General features: G+C 36.5%; 1 protein-coding gene across 2 annotated transcripts in view; it reads left to right on the top strand.

The window, feature by feature from the left end:
- PTPN2 (protein tyrosine phosphatase non-receptor type 2) overlaps nt 1-19,187 on the top strand; it is a 66,556-nt gene that overhangs the window by 15,824 nt on the left and 31,545 nt on the right. For both annotated transcript variants that reach the window (XM_081150030.1, XM_081150029.1), the window contains exons 2-3: nt 5,798-5,888; nt 16,846-16,946. In XM_081150030.1, coding sequence (XP_081006156.1) covers nt 5,798-5,888; nt 16,846-16,946 — 192 coding nt within the window. The remainder of the gene's footprint in view (nt 1-5,797; nt 5,889-16,845; nt 16,947-19,187) is intronic.

The raw sequence follows: 19,187 nt of genomic DNA, 5'->3' as shown, positions 1-19,187 counted from the left end.
ATTATTCCTAGCTTTATTCAAGCAAAAATCATATAAAAATAAATTAGATTTAAAAATTTTTTGGTTAAATTATTCTTTAAAACAAAGATCCTTTCCACTTAAATTTAGCTTTCATTAAAGGTAAGAGTTGGTATTAGATTAGAACAGTGGTTCTCAACTGGATGTTGGTGGGGTATATTTGTGGTGGATTTTGCTGTCCAGGGATATTTGGCGATTCCTGAAGAGACTTTTGGTGGTCATAGCTGGGAAGAGGGGTACAATTGATGTCTAATGAGTGAAGGCCAGGAATGCTTTCTAACATCCTGTGATGCACAGAACAGCCCCCAAAACAAAGAATTATTCAGCCTAAAATGTCATTAGTGCTGAGGTTGGAAACCTTGGGTTAGCAGACTTTACTACTGACAGGAAACATTGTTTTTTTAAAAAATTTTAATTTATGTATTGATTTTCGAGAAATCAGTTTGTTCTCATTTTTTATTCTTGTACGTGTCCTGACCAGGGTTCAAACCTGCAACCTTGGCATATTAGGATGATGCCCTAACCAACTGAGCTACCCGGCCAGGGCAGGAAACATTCTTTTTTTTTTTAATGCTCACCTGAGGATATTTTTCCATCGCTTTTCAGAGAGAGTAGAAGGGGGGGGAGAGAGAGAAACATTGATGTGAGAGAGACACATCAATTGGTTGCCTCCCTCACTCGCCCGGACCAAGGCTGGGGATGGAGCCTTCAACTGAGGTATATGCCTTTGGCCAGAATCGAACCCAGGACCCTTCAGTCCACAAGCCAGTGCTCTAACCACTGAGCCACAGTGGCTGGGGCCCTAGGGCCAGGAAACATTCTTGATGTAGTATTTAGTGCCACTGTAGACTGGGTCCTCTCTGCTATAGGAGGGGAACATTTTAGCATCAGAAGATCAGTAGAGGTTGGTTTTTTCCAAATAGAGACCTAGTGAATAGCAATGCCTGCCTTCCCATAACCATTTTGAGAAACACTATGTATTTTATTGTTTATGTACTATGCTAATAAAATTATTTATTTCTGTGTCTTGGGTATTCTTGAAAATGCTTTATCAGTGTCAGGTCTGGCTATTGTTGAGGTTTGGCTATATTGTGTGTATAATGCACATCTAGCTACATGGGAAAGAAAATCAAGCTTAATATCTGACTTAATAAATAGGGACTTATTTTTCTTATGTAATGAAAATTCTAGAGATAGGAGTTCAGAGCTGTTACTGTGTCTCCATGATGTCACTGATGAACCCATTCTCTTCTCTTTCTGCTAAGCCTTTCTTAGAATATGCTTTTTACCTTATGGTCACAGGATAGACTCTGCCCATTTCCACCCCTCACCCCCACATCAAAACCTGTACTGTAGACGGGCAGAAGTGAGAAGGACACGAGTTGGCTGAGCCAGTCCTTTCTATACGAGTTTTCTTACAACCCAACCCAGTGATACCTGCCTATTCCCATTGGCCAGAACTGTGTTCCATGACCATTCTTAGCTGTCTAGGAAACTGGGCAGTACAGGTTTTTAGTTGGGCTTATTTAAGTCAGAAATAAAACCAGAAACCTATAGTTAGAAAGAATGGATATTGGAATAGGCAAAACTAATATGTATGTCTGGAGCCACTTTATAAAGTATTGGGGGTTCTTGTCTTCCTAAAATGCACTGGAATTAAAGAATGGTAATTGAGAACAAATAACATTGGAGATTTGAGAGAATGGACTCTGCAAGAGTTTCTGTTTTTGGTAATTAATTGAGAAAACAAAATGTATTTCTTAACCCAAGTTGAGAAATGGCTGTTTTAAGGTGTTTTATAAATTTTAAATAAATTTATAAATTAAAATCCCTTCCCTAACCCTACACTTTGGATCCCACTCTATTTATGTTATATTTTTGCAACATCAATTATGATTTGTTATAATTTGTTATAGTGTACACAAATAAATGTATTTCTTTAGGTTAAAAATTGGAATCAACTGACAGATGTACTTAACTGTGGAAATAGGTGTATATGCATAACAGAAGTATTGAAGAAGGCCTGGTATAATGGAGTTCTATCTCCTTTGCTAATTGTTTTAATTAAAATATATATATATTCTCATTGGGGAGAAAAAGGGACATCTGTAATATTTTAAACAAAAAGAAAAGAAAAAAAAAGAAAATATATATATATATATTCTGCCCAGCTGGTGTGGCTAAGCAGTGGAGCATCAACCTATGATCCAGGAGATCATGGTTCGATTCCCGATCAGGGCACATGCTTGGGTTGCGGGCTTTTTTTTTTTTTTTTTTTTTTAATAATATATATCTTTATTGATTTCAGAGAGAGGAAAGGAGGGGAGAGAGAGAGATAGAAACATCAATGATGAGTCATTGGTCAAGCACTGGGCATGTGGCCGGACTGGGAATCGAACCCCGATCGCCTGGATCCTAGGTTGACGCTCAACTGCTGAGCCATGCCTGGCCAGGGTCAACAACTTTTTGATGTGATTTAAAAACTATATATTAGCATTAGGACTGATATTATATTAGTATTTAAGCTAGTTTATTTTAAAATAATACATGAACTAAAGCATATATGAATATATAGTTTAAAATTCAAATGGCACAAAAGGTCTCCAATAAAAAAGCAGTTAAAAGGACGGAAGTTTACGTTGGAAAGAAAGAGGGACAGGGTAGGGAAAATCCTTTAGCTGTATCTGATGTTGTATTTAGATATGCCAAAAGTGTTAATTAGAAAAACCCAAATAAAACCAAAATTGTTAATCAGTGTTTAATCTCATTGGTGGGAACATGGCTGTCATATTATCTGTATTTTTCTGTTAGAAATATTTCATAAGTAAAACAAATTTTTAGTTACATAAATCTCTACACTTCCCTAGATGTCCAGTCCCGCAGTTTTCATCCCCAGAATTTACTAATTTCTTGTCTCCTTCTAGAATTATTCATTGTATTCTCAGGCTTTTTATGTTTGAGTGGAGTCCCTGCCCCCTTTGAATTAAACATATATTTTGTACCTTTTTCCCCACTACATAGTATATGTCTTTGAAATTGTACCATATCCATGTATTTTTATGGTTCCCATGTATTCCACTGCATTGGTGCATTATAACTTATATCACCAGTTCATTACTGAAGGACATTTAGGTTGTCAGTTTTTCACAATAGAGTGAACATCCTTGTGCATAATTATTTGCATACAAGTATATGACTATATGTGATATAAATTTCTGGCATTGAAATTATTGAGCCAGATTTATGATCTTATCAAATTATTCTCACAAAAATATATTGGTATACATTCTCTCAGTAATGTATGAGGCTCTTTTTTCACTCTCATCTACATAGCATCAATTAGAATTTTTTATTCTTGCCAATCTGTTTTCTCTGCACTTGATACAGAAGAGCTGTCAAAAGAAAAATTATGTTTTAGTATTATTTTAATATTTCCCTTTTATATCAGTTACTAACTTGCAATATAAAATTACCTATGATACCACTTTGTAGTGTTTTAACTGTTCATATAGTGTTTGAGGTTATGCAAACAAATATAAGCCTGTACCTGAATATGTTTAATTTTATATGTAAAGTTTATTATTTGACATTTAAAAACTTTTATAATTAATCTGTGGAAATGGTTGAAGCCTTTTTTGCTTTTCAGCTAGTCACAATAATTTGTTATAATGTGATTTCATGGAATAGTATTTGAAACTGGAAAGGTCATATTTTTTATCAACTTATTATATGAGGCAGGTATAACTTTGATACTAAAACTGAATAAATCATATAAGAAAAGAAAATTAGAGGTCAGTTCAACTTAAAAACATGTATGCATACATGTTAAATAAAATAATGGTGGAGACAGTGGAATGTTATTCAACACTAAAAAGAAATGAGCTATCAAGCCATGAGAAGACATTTGGAAAAATCTTAAATGTCTATTATTAAGTGAAAATCAATCTACTATTGTAATTCAACACATTACCAGATTAAAGGAGAAATATTATATGATCATCTCTATGAATACAGGGAAAACACTGAATAAAATTCAGTACCCATTCATGATTTAAAAAAATGATCAAACTGGAAATTGAAGAGAAACTTCTTAACCTGAAAAGTGTATCCACTAGAAACCTAAAGCAGTATTACATTTAGTGGTTAAACCTTAGAAGCAATTCATTCAAAATCAGGGGGGAAAAATATTCCTATTTGACTATGAATAGGAGGTCCTAGACAATGTAATTAGATTAGAAAAAGAAACAAGAGGTATGAATAAATAAGAAATATGAAGTATAAGGAAGAGTCAGAATTATCACTATTGATACTGAAAAATTCAGAACCAGCTATAAAATACTAGAGAGCTCAGCAAGATTGCTGGATGTGACAGTAGCATTAAAAAGTCGACAGCAACAATTGTAACGTGTGTACAGTGTGTGTTTCTGTTTCTCTGTGTGAAAAAATGCATTTTCCAAAATGGCTGTACCAACATATTTTGCATCCCACGTGCTCTTTGCACAATGTGACTGATTCCTCCCATTGAAAGGTGGTTTGTATTCCCTTCTCTTTCTCCCTCTCTCTCTCTCTCTCTCTCTCAATTTTTTAAATATGTTCTTTATTGATTTCAGAGAGAGGAAGGGAGAGGGAGAGAGAGAGAGATAGAAAGATCAATGATGAGAGAGTCATTGATTGCCTGCCTCCTGCACATCCCCTAATGGGGATCGAGCCTGCAAGAGCCTGAAGCCCGGGCATATGCCCTGATGGGGAATCAAACCTCAATCTTCTGGATTATAGGTTGATGCTCAACTGCTGAGCCACATTGGTTGGGTATGTGTTCCCTTCTCTTGCATCTTGGAAGGCCAAGAATGGTAGCAGGCAAGGGAACCCACAGTAAGGATTTTCATCAAGAAATGACTTGAAGAATTTATTCATGCTTAATTTCTAGAACTATCTGGTACTTAACTTTTAAAATGCTTTTTCTCACATGTGGTAGTGTGAACAAAAGCCCAAATTAAGTTTTGCTGTTAATGCATACTCTTTTGGGGTTATATTTCTGTTTTTACCTGAATTCTTAGAATTATATTTCATATGAGAGAAAAAAACCTGCTGGTGTTGGATATAAGTAGGTGAGTGCCTAATGCAGACATAACCTCACAGAATTTCAACTCTAGTGGAATACAGAGAACCACAAAGGTCCTACCTAAATTGAGCCTCAGACCTAGTAGTTATTGCTAAGCATTTATAGCTCTAGAAACAAAATTTTAAGGATATTTCTGGACTCAAAATGAAATAAAAGTTATATGAAGGAAAAATAGATTACGATTTGAAGATAGAAACTCTGAAATATAGGTAGATAATATTAAGAAAGTTTAGTCAGAAATTTGAGTATGATGTAATCTTAGATACCTCCATTGCATTAATTCTTTGTGACATAAATTGTTTGATGTTGCATTGTAGCTGTTGAATATAGCATGGCAGTAAATAAATATATGAAGAGCAAAGTCTTTGGTGTCTGATGGACCTTGGTTCAGTCTTGGGGTCTGCCACTTATTAGCTTTGTGACCTGTGGTAGGTCGTTTTACCTCTCAAAGCCTATCAGCCCTTGCATATAAAATGGAGAAGATAATCATTCCCATTGGTGTGAGAATTGAATGAAATAATGTAGATAGTGTGCTTTGCATAGTAATTGGCACATCATAAGTGCTCAATAAGTGTTATTTTATACTGGCTGGGAAAGTGTCTGTTTTGCTATATAAAATTTAAGAAGAATATTAAAATATATTTTTGTTATTTTAAGGAAATTCGCAATGAGTCCCATGACTATCCTCATAGAGTGGCCAAGTTTCCAGAAAACAGAAATCGAAACAGATACAGAGATGTAAGCCCATGTAAGTACCTGTGGGTTTGTGTGCATATTAGTGTTGTTGGTTTGTTTCAGGAGGCAGGATACAGTGAAAAAGAAGGTTTGGTCAACGTTAATAAGTACAGTAATTTTTCAGTATTAATATAATATATGTTCTTGAAAGAAAAATTTCAAGGCATAGAATTGTAGAAGGAAGGAAAATTGCCCATAATTATTTCATCCACACAGCTGCCATTATTTTGATGTATTTCCTACCAGTCTTTTTTCTTTTCTTATGCATAATTTTTCTTTCTTTAAAATAATTTTAATCTTATATATGTATATGTGTATACATGTATACATACTTCCTTTTAATATTGTCCCATAGACTTGATTGGTATTACCTAAAATATTTATCGGTGTAGTTGCTTTCTTTTCTCCATATTACAAAAGTATTAAGTACTCATTGCAGAAAACTTTTAAAACATGGAAATGTGTAAAGGAAAAAAAACCTCACAATCTAAAAACAAAATTTTTCGGGTTTATATTCTATTCATATTTTCTCTGTATAAATGTGTACATATATTCTCCAAAATTCAAAATTAGAATCTTGCCTATACTAATTGTAGCTCTTTTCCTACTTAAACATTTTTCTGTCATAAACATAGTCTTTTCAATGGCTTTGATAGTGGGACTGATGCATTATGTGAGGAATGCCAGCTCAGTATCTAGACATACTGTGTCCAGACAAAGGTGGGTGACTTGCATAAATGGGTCTGTAGCTTAAAAGGAGAGACTTAGGCTGTGGATGTGACTTGGGGTCACAAGCAGGAGGGGTGGTAACTGAATGCACAGAAGATGAGATCATTCATACATGTGTCAGAGTGAGAAGAAGGGAAAGACAGAGACAGAACCCTGAAGAAGACAGTGGCAAACTGAGGAAGAGAAGTTCTGAGATTGGGTGATCAGCCAGAGAAGCAATAGCAAAATTAAAAAAATACGGTGTTGCAGAAGGAAGGCATGGTCAACAATGTCAAAAGTCAGAGGGATAAGTAAAGAAAGCAATGGAGATTCCCTCATTGCATATGAAAACTTGAAAGCTACTAGTACTTTAGAATAAAAGTTAAAGTGGGGAGTCTGGGGTAGAACCAAGGATGGAAAGACAAATAGTGTATTCTTTTAAGATTCTGTCTGCTCATATGTTATGAAGAGTGGTGATGACAGAGAGTGAGGTCCGTGAGGAGGGAGGAAGGAGGAATCAGGATACAAACCTACACAGGAGGAGGAAAGCCTTTTCTCCTGGGACTTCAGGAAAAGATGAGTGCAAACAGAAATAAGTTTCAGGTGGTAGGACGTGAAGTTGAAGAGTTCTTTCCTGATCTAAAATTTTGTTCTGCAGAATTATAGTCTGAGATCATAGTCTGAGAGTGGTGGGAGGGTGTGGGTGGGGTCTGAGTGATGGTTTACTCAGGGAAGAGCCAGAGTAGAATAACAGTGGGATTAGCGAGGACAGCTAACCTCCCTTTTTGAAAAGGTGAGCCCCACAAGGGTATGGATGGGTCCCAAGTGACTAGAACAGCGCCTGGAACATAGAAGGTATTTAATAAATATTTGGTCTACAATGTTTATATGGTATCCATGGACTTTTGGATGAAAGTAACATTCTTTCCCTCCACTCCCTCTACCCTCAATTTTTTAGGTTCTCTCCTAGAAGGAAAGATTCTGAGTTTCTAGGAGAATGTTGAGATGCTTACTGATTATATTAACCTGACTGAAGCTTAGTATGTCTTATTTTATGCAATCTATCAAAGAGAAGGGTATCCTTGTACAACACTACATTAATGAATTTTACCTATTTTGTAAGGATACTTCCCAGGTATTCTTTCCATTGCAGAGACTCTTGGGAATAGATTAAAGAGGCCCTTTTCAATTTGGAGATGTGTGGAAACAATTTAATCCATTAACATATCAGATGATTCCAAAACATACACTTTATTGGCAAGTCCATGATGGTGTGTACCTGGGAAATGCTTCATTAGCAGTGCTTTTCATTCTCACTGCCACTGCTAGGTTCAGTACCCATCACCTCTTGGTTAAACTGTTAATGCATCAGTGTTTTTAAGTTGTCTTCCTCCTGTTTCATTCCATCCTCTGTATTGCTAGTAGTTATTTTCTTGAAAAGCAAATGTGCTTGTGTCAATCCCTTAAAGAGCTTCATTGAGGTTGCCTGTGCCTGTGGCACAGCATACAAGGCCTTCAGAGCCTGGCCTCAACATACTTTGGGACCTCCCTCATCTACTCAGATCTCTAGCCTTTTTGAATTTGCCAGTCCTTCATGATCTGCCATTTCCTTTCATTCCTCTCTTTGTGTGCTCCTTCTGCTGGAATTCATCCTTTCCTTCACCTGTGTAGCAAAGCCTGCTCATCTCACTAGGCCTACTCACTCAGGCAGGCATCAGTTGGTCAGCTCTCTTCCCACAACACAATGCAATAAAGTACTGGGAGTTACTACTTAATATAATTTTTTTCTTGTAAAAAGTTCTAAACAAATTATGTTTTATCTTTATGTCCTTCTTGCCTGGCTCCTAAAATATATTTGTTGACTGAAAATGCTACATGAGTGTTGAAGATATTAAATGTAAAGAACAGATCATCCTGAATTCGCCTGCCCTGACTGCTCAGGGATCCTTTCCTTTCTTCCCAGCCCTGAAACCACCCCCCTCAGCCTAAAAGGGACCACCATCTGGGGCCGTAGGGTAAGGATGGGGTGAGGGGTATCACTGTCTGCTCCCCTGCTTTAGTTTCATAAATGTAGTGATAGGATTCCTTATTGCTTGGTCTCCAAAGCCTTATTACATACCTTATGCGTTGGCTTTAATTAGGTTCATAACGGATGCTTCTGCCCTGTGCAGGCCCAAGTAGGACTCTGGAGGCTGTGCTTTGCCATTGTAATGGAGATGTTTCAGAACCAAAGTCCCCTTGCTTTGCTTGTTTTCAGACTCCCCCTTGGGGCCAGTGTCTTAGCTGGCTCTTGGGAGCTGGGCAAGGAAGAGGGGCATAGCTCACACTCTTCCTAGCTTTTCTAAACCAAAGTTCTGCCATTCCTACCAGCCCAGCCTTGCTGCTGGTTTTTTCTTTCCTTTGGCTATTTGCACTATTTGGGGAGCAGGTTTTTCTATGTGGGAGCCACTTTTTTGTATAAGGGGTACATTGTTGTTTTTCAGGAAACCCTATTTGGTGCCTCCTCCCTTATTATCTTTTCTCAATCTATGTAAGCGGCTCTGGCCACTGTTATCTTCTGGGATGCCAGAGGGCTGACACCCCTGCTCTTTGGCCCTGTAAAGCCTCCTAGAAGGGGACACTAGAGTTCTCTAGCATGGCCTGAGGTATGGGTGTAAAGCTTGGTGGAGGGCAGGGGGAGTTAGGGAGAACTCATTGTCCCTTGGAGCTTGGTAAGGTGGGTCAGGCTTCGGGCTTAAAAAGTGCTACCTCTTTCAGGTTCGGAATTTTTCAAATAAATTCTTGTTTATTGGTGGTTTCAAAAAAAAGAACAAACCATCACAGTGGGGGTTCCATCAAAGAAACTGTATAGAGAAAATAGGTCATGAGCTGGATCTTCAAGGAAGTGAGGTTTGTGTGACAGAGATAAAGATGGAAATCATACCTGAGGTAAAGAACAGTATGAAAGGCAATGCCAGAAAGAGCTTAGGGTATGTGGGCAGGATGGTAAAAGAACCAACTTGGATGTATCCAAGAGAGACCAGGTAGTGGGGGAAATATGTAGTCTCTTAAGTCGCACAAACCTAGGTCTTCTCCTTGCCCAATTTATGTTAATTGTTCTTGATCTCTGCCGTGGTGTAAGCTGTTGAGGGTGGTTATGATGAATGTGAATCCTCCATCCTATTTGACGTGGTTGACTTTCCAAAAGGAGATGTCTTACAATAATGACAAACGAGGTGAAACTGAGGGAGAGAGGTGGGTTTTTTTTAGTTCTTTTTTTTTTTTTTTTTTAAGTTTATTATGACAGTACTGAAAGAGGAAGCAAATCTGTATTGTCAGCTCAGGCCACAGCTAGAGCTAGTCATTTCTTGACAAATGAAACCATTTCTCAGAAAACATACTGTGGGAGGTGAGGGAATCTTCTTCAGAAATTTGTTTAATTTGTATCCAGTTTATATGGCACAATTCTATTGGGTATTGCATTTCTTTATGTACCCAGTGACAAGACTTAAGAGTAGATTGTGCCCCCATAGAAAAAAGTATATGTTCTTGGTAGTTCTGCTGTTGGTGTTATTAGATGTTGAGAAATGAGATTTCCTGTGAAGTGTGGTTTGTTGCTTTTGTGGTATATCATGCAGTCTAGTTTGAAATATCTTCATTTTTCTCCTTTGCTGGATCCTTTAAAAGATAGGAAAGATGCCCAGCCAGGAGTGGCTCAGCGGTTGAGCATTGACCTATGATCCAGGAGATCACAGTTCGATTCCTGGTCAGGGCACGTGCCTGGGTTGCAGGCTCAATCCCCAGTAGGGGGTGTGCAGGAGGCAGCCGATCAATGACCCTCTCATCATTGATGTTTTTCTCTCTATCTCCATTCCTCTCTCTGAAATCAATAAACGCATATTTTAAAAATAAAATTAATAAAATAAAAGATAGGCAAGATGGCCATATACTTAAATAATGATAAAATGCTGCGGGCCTTGGTACTTATTTATAGCCTAGAGGTATAGGACTCTTGTCATTTTGATAATCACATTTCAGAGGTTCCTGGGCAAAGTAGACAATGGGAGAGAAGAAAGCATGTAACTTAGTGGGTGTTTTTCTTTCCAATTCTGAAGTCAAAAGTTTGGTTTACAAATTTTGGGACTGACTGATAATAATGGGGCAGGGAAAGCAGACTTGACTCCCAGATTGTAGGGGACAACCATGTCCATTCACATATAATTGGAAAAGAAGCACTGTTCCTTTTGTTTTCTTTGCTAGAGAATATAAATCGTAAAGTTACAGTTTCTCATAAAAAGGCTTTAGTAGTTTTACTTTCTAAAATGTGTATGCTTACCATCCTTGTAGATAGTTTTAAAGTGATATGTTTAACACCAGAAGCTCTCTTATGCTTTTTCTCTACACAGATTCTCTTCTGAATTAAAAAGTTGTATATACTTTTAAGTATTATTAATATTACTAGAACAGAAGAATTAAAATAAATATATAACAATGTAGGTGTATTTCAAAGTTTTGTTTTTAATCAGCCCTGAAGAGAAAATACAGGTTCAGGCAACATTTATAAACTGTTCTAAATAGCCATACAGGTTTCCAAAGGATTACCTTTTTTTAGTCTTTTCTGCTAACAGAATTTTTAAAAAATATTCCCCCCCCCCCCCCCAGAAAAGTCAGTGTTCTTTCCCTTCTACTGACTCTGTATGACTAAATGTTACAGGAAGCAGAGCCACTGCCTGGGCCCAGGCTCCGCATTACCCTGGGTGCCTTTCAGGTAGCCCCTACTCCCCATTGGTCAGACACCGAGGCTCCATTTTTCCATTGATTTTTAGAGAAAGTGGGAGGGAGGGAGGAGGAGGGGGGAGAAAGAGAGAAGCATAGATAATATGAGAGAGACACATGGATTGGTTGGTTACCTCCTACACGCTACGGGCTTGAACCTACAACCCAGGAATGGGCCCTTGACCAGGAATCGAACTGAAACCCTTCTGTCCATGGCCAGTGCTCTGACCATTGAGCCAAATCGGCCAGGGCTGATTTTTTTTTTGTTGTTTTTAATTTAAATTTTATTGTTGACACTATTGCAGATGTCTCCCATTTGCCTCTCTCCTTCCAGCCCCCCCCCCCCCCCCGGCCCTCACCACACTGTTGTCTGTGTTCATGAGCTATGCGTACATGTTCTTTAGTTAATCCCCTCACCTTCCTTTATCCAGTCCCTCCCAACCCTGCTACCTTCTGACATTTGTCTAGATCTATGTTTTAACCGTGTGTGGTTCTGGTGTGTTTAATGAATTGGAGTGACACCTGGTATAGATTATAAAGCTGGAGGAAATAATAATAATAATAATAAAGCTAGAGAGAAAATAACAGTAAATTCTAGAAGAGTTTTCTAGTAAATTCTAGAAAATAACAGTAAATTCTTCAGAGTCCTGAAGGCAGGTTATCAAGTACTTAAAAATAGACTGTTAAAGGTCTTTGTCTGTTTTTCTCCCCCTCCCAAAGCTGTTGAAGGGTCTGGGGCAGTGACGTGCAGGAACCGAATTCCCAGCACCCTAGAGAGAACCTTCCCAGTTTTTATGGACTCTTGCTTCTGTTGGCCAAATTGTTTCTGTTGTTGTGCAATAGATATTATTAACCTTTGGGGTTTGTGTTCTTTCTGTGATTACAACATGAGGAAATGTATTCCTTTGGTATTATATTTTAATGGATCTTGAATTTTAGAAATCATGTCACGTTCTGAAAGTAGGCTTTATTCTCCCAATGCGTGTTATGTAGGAGATATATGGTCTCTATTTTTTATTAATTAGGTTGCTGACCCTTTTTCTATCTCACATAATAGAACAGTTAAAGGGTGATGAAACTGTTAAAAAAAAAGTTACTGTTTAAAAAAAAGTGCTTACTGACATCATCTTTCCGAGAACACTAGTATAAGTGATTTACTATAACAAGATCTTAGTTTTTCCTGTTGGCAAATGACATGTAATATTTACATAGGTCTTGGGTTCAGTCCAGCAGAAATATCTCAGATAAATTGATGTGTGAAACTAAAGCCACTGAATATTTTCTTTCACATGGACATAATGTAAACAGTTTTTAGTTTAAAAGTAGGAAGAGAATATATGTGTGTGTGTGTGTGTGTGTGTGTGTGTGTACATACATATATATGTGTACATATATATATTTGAGAATAGATACTTAGTATAGATTTCTTTGAGGGAAGCAGCTTATAATAGTACATATCCTCCAGAGTTAAAGATCAAGCATGTATTCAGTTTATAAGTCAGTTATATGCTTCAGAAAGCTGTATGTTTAGGGTTCTAAATTAATGTAAGTTCTGTTCTTGCGCATGTGCTTGCTTGCTCTACCTGTGTCCTGCTTCTCTTTCTTTTCCATTCAGATGATACCAGGAATAGTTTTGTACTCTACATACTTAAATTGGCATAAATTCTAAATCTATGAGATTTTTTACTTTAAAAAACTAGAAACATACATAAACTACTATAACACAACCTAAGTAATGAAGCATCTTTAGTTGTCTTTGAAAGAATTGTAATGTTACAACTATATTTCAGTTTTTTTAGCATTTAATCTAAATATAGTTAAATGCTAAAAATTATTTAAATATACAGTAGTCCCCCCTTCTCCAGTTTCACTTTGAGGTTTCAGTTACCCATGGTCAACCTCATTCTGAAAATATTAAATGGACAATTCCAGAAATAAACTATTCATAGGTTTTAAATTTTGTACCCTCCTGAGTAGTTTGATGAAATTCGATTTGTTCTGCTCCATCTGGGACAGAGCTCATCCCTTTGTCCAGCGTCTCCACTCTGTAGATGCTATCCACCCTTTAGTCACTTAGTAGCCCTCCCGGTTATCAGAGAGACACCATGTTCACATAACTTTTATTACAGTACATAGTTATAATTGCTCTATTTTATTATTAGTTATTAATCTCTCGCTGTGCCTAATTTATAGATTAAACTTTTTCATAGGTATGTACAGGAAAAACCATAATATATGTAGGGTTCAGTACTAGCTGCAGTGTCAGGCATCCACTGGGGGCACTTGCAGTGTATTCCCAACAGACAAGTGGGGATTACAGTAGTTCAGTGCACGTCCATTGAGGAATGAAGAAAAGGAAATGTAGTTAGTGTAGAAATCTAGTCTCATCAATCTGAGGCCAGTTTTCCCTCTTTCTTTCTTTTTTTTTTTTTGTAGGTAGACCTATCAGGTCGTAGGCACCAAGAATCTAAATGATCCTTTTACATTTAGGAAGGCAGGTACTTTATTCCTTTTACTGTGTTTTACACTTTGGTCATTTTTGAAGTTATAATAGTTAATCTAAAAACAAAAGCACTTACCTTCCAACACCACAGTAACAAACAGAAGGATTACATTTCTGTACTTCCTTTAAAAAAGGAATAATTTGAAATTTGGCTCCACTCTCCTGTGGTACTAATTAGTTTTTTCTTTGTTTTGTTTCTTCTATCATTTTATTATTTTAAAATTTTTATTTTTCATTTGTAGTTCATATTCAATATTATTTTGTGCTAGTTTCGGGTGTTCAGCATAATAGTTAGACAATCATATACTTTACAAAGTATTCCCCCTTATATTTCCAGTACCACCTGGCACCATACAGTTATTACAGTATTATTGACTATATTCCCTATGATGTATTTTTCTTTAGTGTGGCTATTTTGTAACTACCAATTTGTATATCTTAATCCCTTCACCCTTTTCACCCAGCACCCGTAATCCCCCACCCCTCTGGCAACCATCAGTCTGTTTTCTGTATCTATCAGCCTGTTTTTGTTTTTTCTGTTTATTTTGTTCTTTAGATTCCTCATATAAGTGAAATCATATGATATTTGTTTTCCTCTGGCTTATATCACTTAGCATAATACCCTCTAGGTCTCTCCATGCTTTCACAAATGGTAAGATTTCATTATTTTTTTAAAGGCTGAATAATAATTCCATTGTATATATGTACCACAACTTTTGTTGTTGTTAATCCTCACCTGAGGGGTGGAATTGATGAGAGAGAGACACATGGATTGGCTGCCTCGTGGATTGGCTGCCTCCCATACATGTCATGACTGGGGCCGGGGATGGAGCCTGCAACCCAGATATATGCCCTTGACCGGGAATCGAGCCCAAGACCCTTCAGGTGCATGGGGTGATGCTCTAACCATTGAGCCACAGTTGCGAGGACTATACCACCACTTTTTTATCCACTTGTCTATTGATGGGCACATGGGCTGCTTCCATATCTTGGCTTTTGTAAACAATGTTGCAGTGGACATAGGGGTGCATATATTCTTTTGAATTAGTGTTTTGAGTTTCTTCAGATATATAAATACCCTGAAGTGGAGTCACTGGATCATAAGGCACTTCTATTTTTAATTTTTTGAGTAATCTCCGTACTGTTTTTCACAGTGGCCGCACCATTCTGCATTTTCACCAACAGTGTATGAGGGTTCCCTTTCCACCTCTTTACCAATACTTGTGCTTGTGGAGTTTCTGAGAGCCATTCTGACAGGTGTGAGGTGATATCTCATTGTGGTTAAAATTTGCATTTATCTGACAATTAGTGATGTTGAGCATCTTTTTATATGTCTAATGGCCATCTGTCGTTTTTGGAGAAGTGTCTGTTTAGGCCCTCTTCTCATTTTTTATATTGGATTGTTGCCTGGCCGGGCGTGGCTCAGCGGTTGAGCGTCGGACTAGGATCCAGGAGATCATGGTTCGATTCCTGGTCAGGGCACATGCCGGGTTGTGGGCTCAATACCCAGTCGGGGGCATGCAGGAGGCAGCCAATCAATGACTCTCTCATCATTGATGTTTCTTTCTCTCTCCCTCTTCTTTCCTTTCTCTGAAATCAATAAAGATATATTTAAAATAAATAAATAAATAAATTGGATTGTTATTTTTTAAAAAAATTTATTGATTTTAGAGAGAAAAGGAGAGAGAAACATCTATTTGTTTATGCATTTGTTTATGCATCAGTTTGTTTGTGCACTTATTTATGCATTCATTAGTTGATTCTTCTATGTGCCCTGACTGGGTATTGAACCCACAACCTTGGTGAACTGGGACAACACTCTAACCAACTGACCTACATAGCCACGGCTGAATTGTTTGTTTTTTTGGTGTTGAGTAATATGAATTCTTTATAAATTTTAGACATTAACCCTTATCAGATGTATCATTGGTGAATATCTTTTTCATTCAGTAGGTTGTCTTTTAATTTTGGTGATGGTTTCCTTTACTGTGCAAAAACTTTTTAGTTTGATGGAGTCCCATTTCTTTATTTTTCCTTCTGTTTCCCTTGCCTAAGGAGATATATCAGAAAAAATATTCCTAAGAGAAATGTACAAGATTTTACTGCCTGTGTTTTCTCCTAGGAATTTTATGGTTTTGAGTCTTAATATTTAGTCTTTAATCCATTTTGACTTTATTCTGATATGGTGTAAGAAGGTGGTCTAGTTTCATTTTTTATTTTGCGTGTATCTGTCCAATTTTCCCAGAACCATTTATTGAATAGACTGCCTTTACCCTATTGTATGTTCTTGTCTCCTTTATCAAATATTAATTGACCATATAGGTGTGGGTTTATTTCTGGGCTCTCTATTCTCTTCCATTGATCTGTATGTCTGGTTTTATGCTAGTACCATACGCTGTTTTGATTACTGTCGCCTTGTTGTATAGTTTGCTATCAGGTAGTGTGATACCTCCTACTTCATTTTTCTATTTCAAGATTGCTGTGGCTATTAGGAATTTTTTGTGGCTCCATATAAATTTTAGGATTATTTGTTCTAGTTATGTGAAATACACCACTGGTATTTTGATAGGAATTGCATTGTATCTATAGATTGCTTTGGTAGTATGGACGTTTTAATAATGTTAATTTTTCCAATCCATGAACACAGTATATGCTTTCATTTATTTATATCTTCTTCCATTTCTTTCTTCAGTGTCTTAAAATTTTTTGAGTGCAGGTCTTTTAACCTCCTTGGTTGAATTTATTCGTAGGATTTTCTTTGATACATTAGTAAATGGGATTGTTTGCTTAGTTTACCTTTCTGATAGTTCATTATTGGTGTATGCAACCAATTTCTGAATATTTATTTTGTATCCTGCTCCTTTACTAAATTCACTTATCAGTTCTAGGATGTATTTTGGTGGACTGTTTAGGGCTCTCTTCTTTCATTTTATAAATACCTAGAAATTAAAAAGGAAATGAGAAGTTTGAAATGACAGTTATGGCATGTCATTCTCTTTTTCAGATGATCACAGTCGTGTTAAACTGCAGAATGCTGAAAATGATTATATTAATGCCAGCTTAGTTGACATAGAAGAGGCGCAGAGGAGTTACATCTTAACACAGGCAAGTGGTTTGAGGTTGAGCAGATACCTGACAATGCAGTTTTTGTGATTGTCTACTTTAAAACATAGCTAAAAGTATGTTTTGACTTTTTTTGTAAATGCAATGCTATTTCAGTTTCTTCTGTTGCTATGGTATGTAATGAGTGTAGAAATTATGATGTTTTGCAGCCTTGTGTATTTAAGATAAAAGTAAAGTTAATTTTAATGTTATATATTCTGTGAAGGAAAAATTTTTAATGAAATGGCTCAGGCCAATTCTTTTCAGGCAAATTATTTTCCTTGCTTTATACTTGATACATAGCCTTTGTTAATCTTTTGTCAACTTCTTCCATCTCTCTTCATATAATCTGTGTTATAACCAGAGATCCTTTGAAAGCTCTTCTCTACTCCCCTCTCTGGCATATATGTTTTGAGAGTATAGACACGCCCTAGATGGTGTCCGGCCTTTGGGCCTTTGTTCAGGGCAGAGTGGGGATGCTGAGATCAGGTGCCCAGAGGGCTGGCTAGGAGACCAGAGAGCCTGGTGGCTCCCTTGGCATTTTGCCTGATTGCTTCTTGGAACATTGGCTGCACCCATATTACAGTACTACTTTTTGTTCATTCTGAAATAATAGAAATTACTTTGGTTTATCTATACCAGCTACCCTTTATCAGATAACAGAGACTTAATTAACAGTGATTTTGTTTCCTCCAGTTAACGATTTTTAAATATTCCAAAAATAAGTTGTATATTCATAATATTAAGATTTTTCAAAGCTCAATTTGGATCAAAATATGGTAAAAAGATGTTAAAATGAAAGTAACTGTAAGCTATTAGATTATTTATAATTCACAGGAAATGAAAATTAATTTTTTAAAAATATCTTTATTGATTTCAGAGAGAGGAAGGGAAACAGAGAGAGAGAGATAGAAACATCAGTGATGAGAGAGTCATTGATTGGCTGCAGCCTGCAACCTGATCATGTGCCCTGACCAGGAATCAACCCTGATCTCCTGGATCCTAGGTCGAGATGCTCAACCGCTGAGCCACACCTGGCTGGGCAAAAATTAATTATTTTGCTTGAAGTAAAACAGTTCCTGTTCATCAAAAAGGAAGGGAGAAACAATCTGAAAAAACTCGTTAAGACCATAAATTCAGTTTAAAGAAAAAGAGAAAAGTAGGTAATATGCATATGAAAAGATCCTCAACTTTTTCAGTAATTAGGGAATACAAATTTAAACCAGTTACCACTTTTCACCTGTCAGAACAATAGGGACTTAAAAGTTTATAGTACTCAGTAGTCAAATATGTACAGAAGTAAACATATATGTGAGGGTGTTTACTGCAACTTAATTTTGATAGCATAGGACCAGGAATAATAGGATTGAAATAATCTATAAGGAACTGGCTAAATAAATTATACATATACCATTAGTTTCTGGGAATTATGAATAGAGATTTTTATTTGCCATTTTCTGCCTTTCTGTAATATTTGAAGTATTTCTTATGAGCATAATGACATTTTTAATAAACTCATTTTTAGAGTTGAACATTTTATTTCTATTTGGAAAAACTATAATGTTAAAAAATAGAAAAGAATAATTACCCCAGATTCTTTTTAAAAAGTAGTTTTTAAATTCTCATGTATTACAGTTAACATACAATATTACATTAGTTTCAAGTGTACAACATAAGACGAGATGTTTATATAACTTACAAAGTGATCTAGTAAGTCTAGTGCCCATCTGACACTGAACATAGTTATTACAATATTATTGACTATGCTGTATTTTATATCCCTGTGACTGTTTCTAAAACTGGCAATTTGTACCTCTTAATCTGTTCTTCTTTTCCACCTATCCCCCAAACCCCCTACCCATCTGACAACCATCAGGATGTTCTCTGTGTCTATGGAGTTCGTTTCTGTTTTATTGTTTGTTTATTTTGTTTTTTAGATTCCACATATAAGTGAAATCATCTGGCATTTGTCTTGCTATGTCTGACTTATTTCACTTAGCATAATACCTCCTAGGTCCATCCATGTTGTCACATATGGCAAGGTTTCATTCTTGTTTTATGGCTAAGTAATATTCTGTTGTATATAGTATTCATTTGTTTGTCAGTGAACACTTAGGTTGCTTCCATATCTTGGCTATTGTAAGTAATGCTGCAGTGAACAAAGATATATAGATGCATATATCTTTCTGATTTAGTGTTAAATAACCTTCGGATAAATAACCAGAAGTGGAATTGCTGAGTCTT

This window comes from Miniopterus schreibersii (assembly GCF_964146895.1).
Source record: "Miniopterus schreibersii genome assembly, chromosome: 10".
In the NCBI taxonomy this organism is placed as follows: Eukaryota; Metazoa; Chordata; class Mammalia; order Chiroptera; family Miniopteridae; genus Miniopterus; species Miniopterus schreibersii.
The sequence above is the reverse complement of the archived record's forward strand: the minus strand, read 5'-3'. Positions and strand labels throughout refer to the sequence as shown.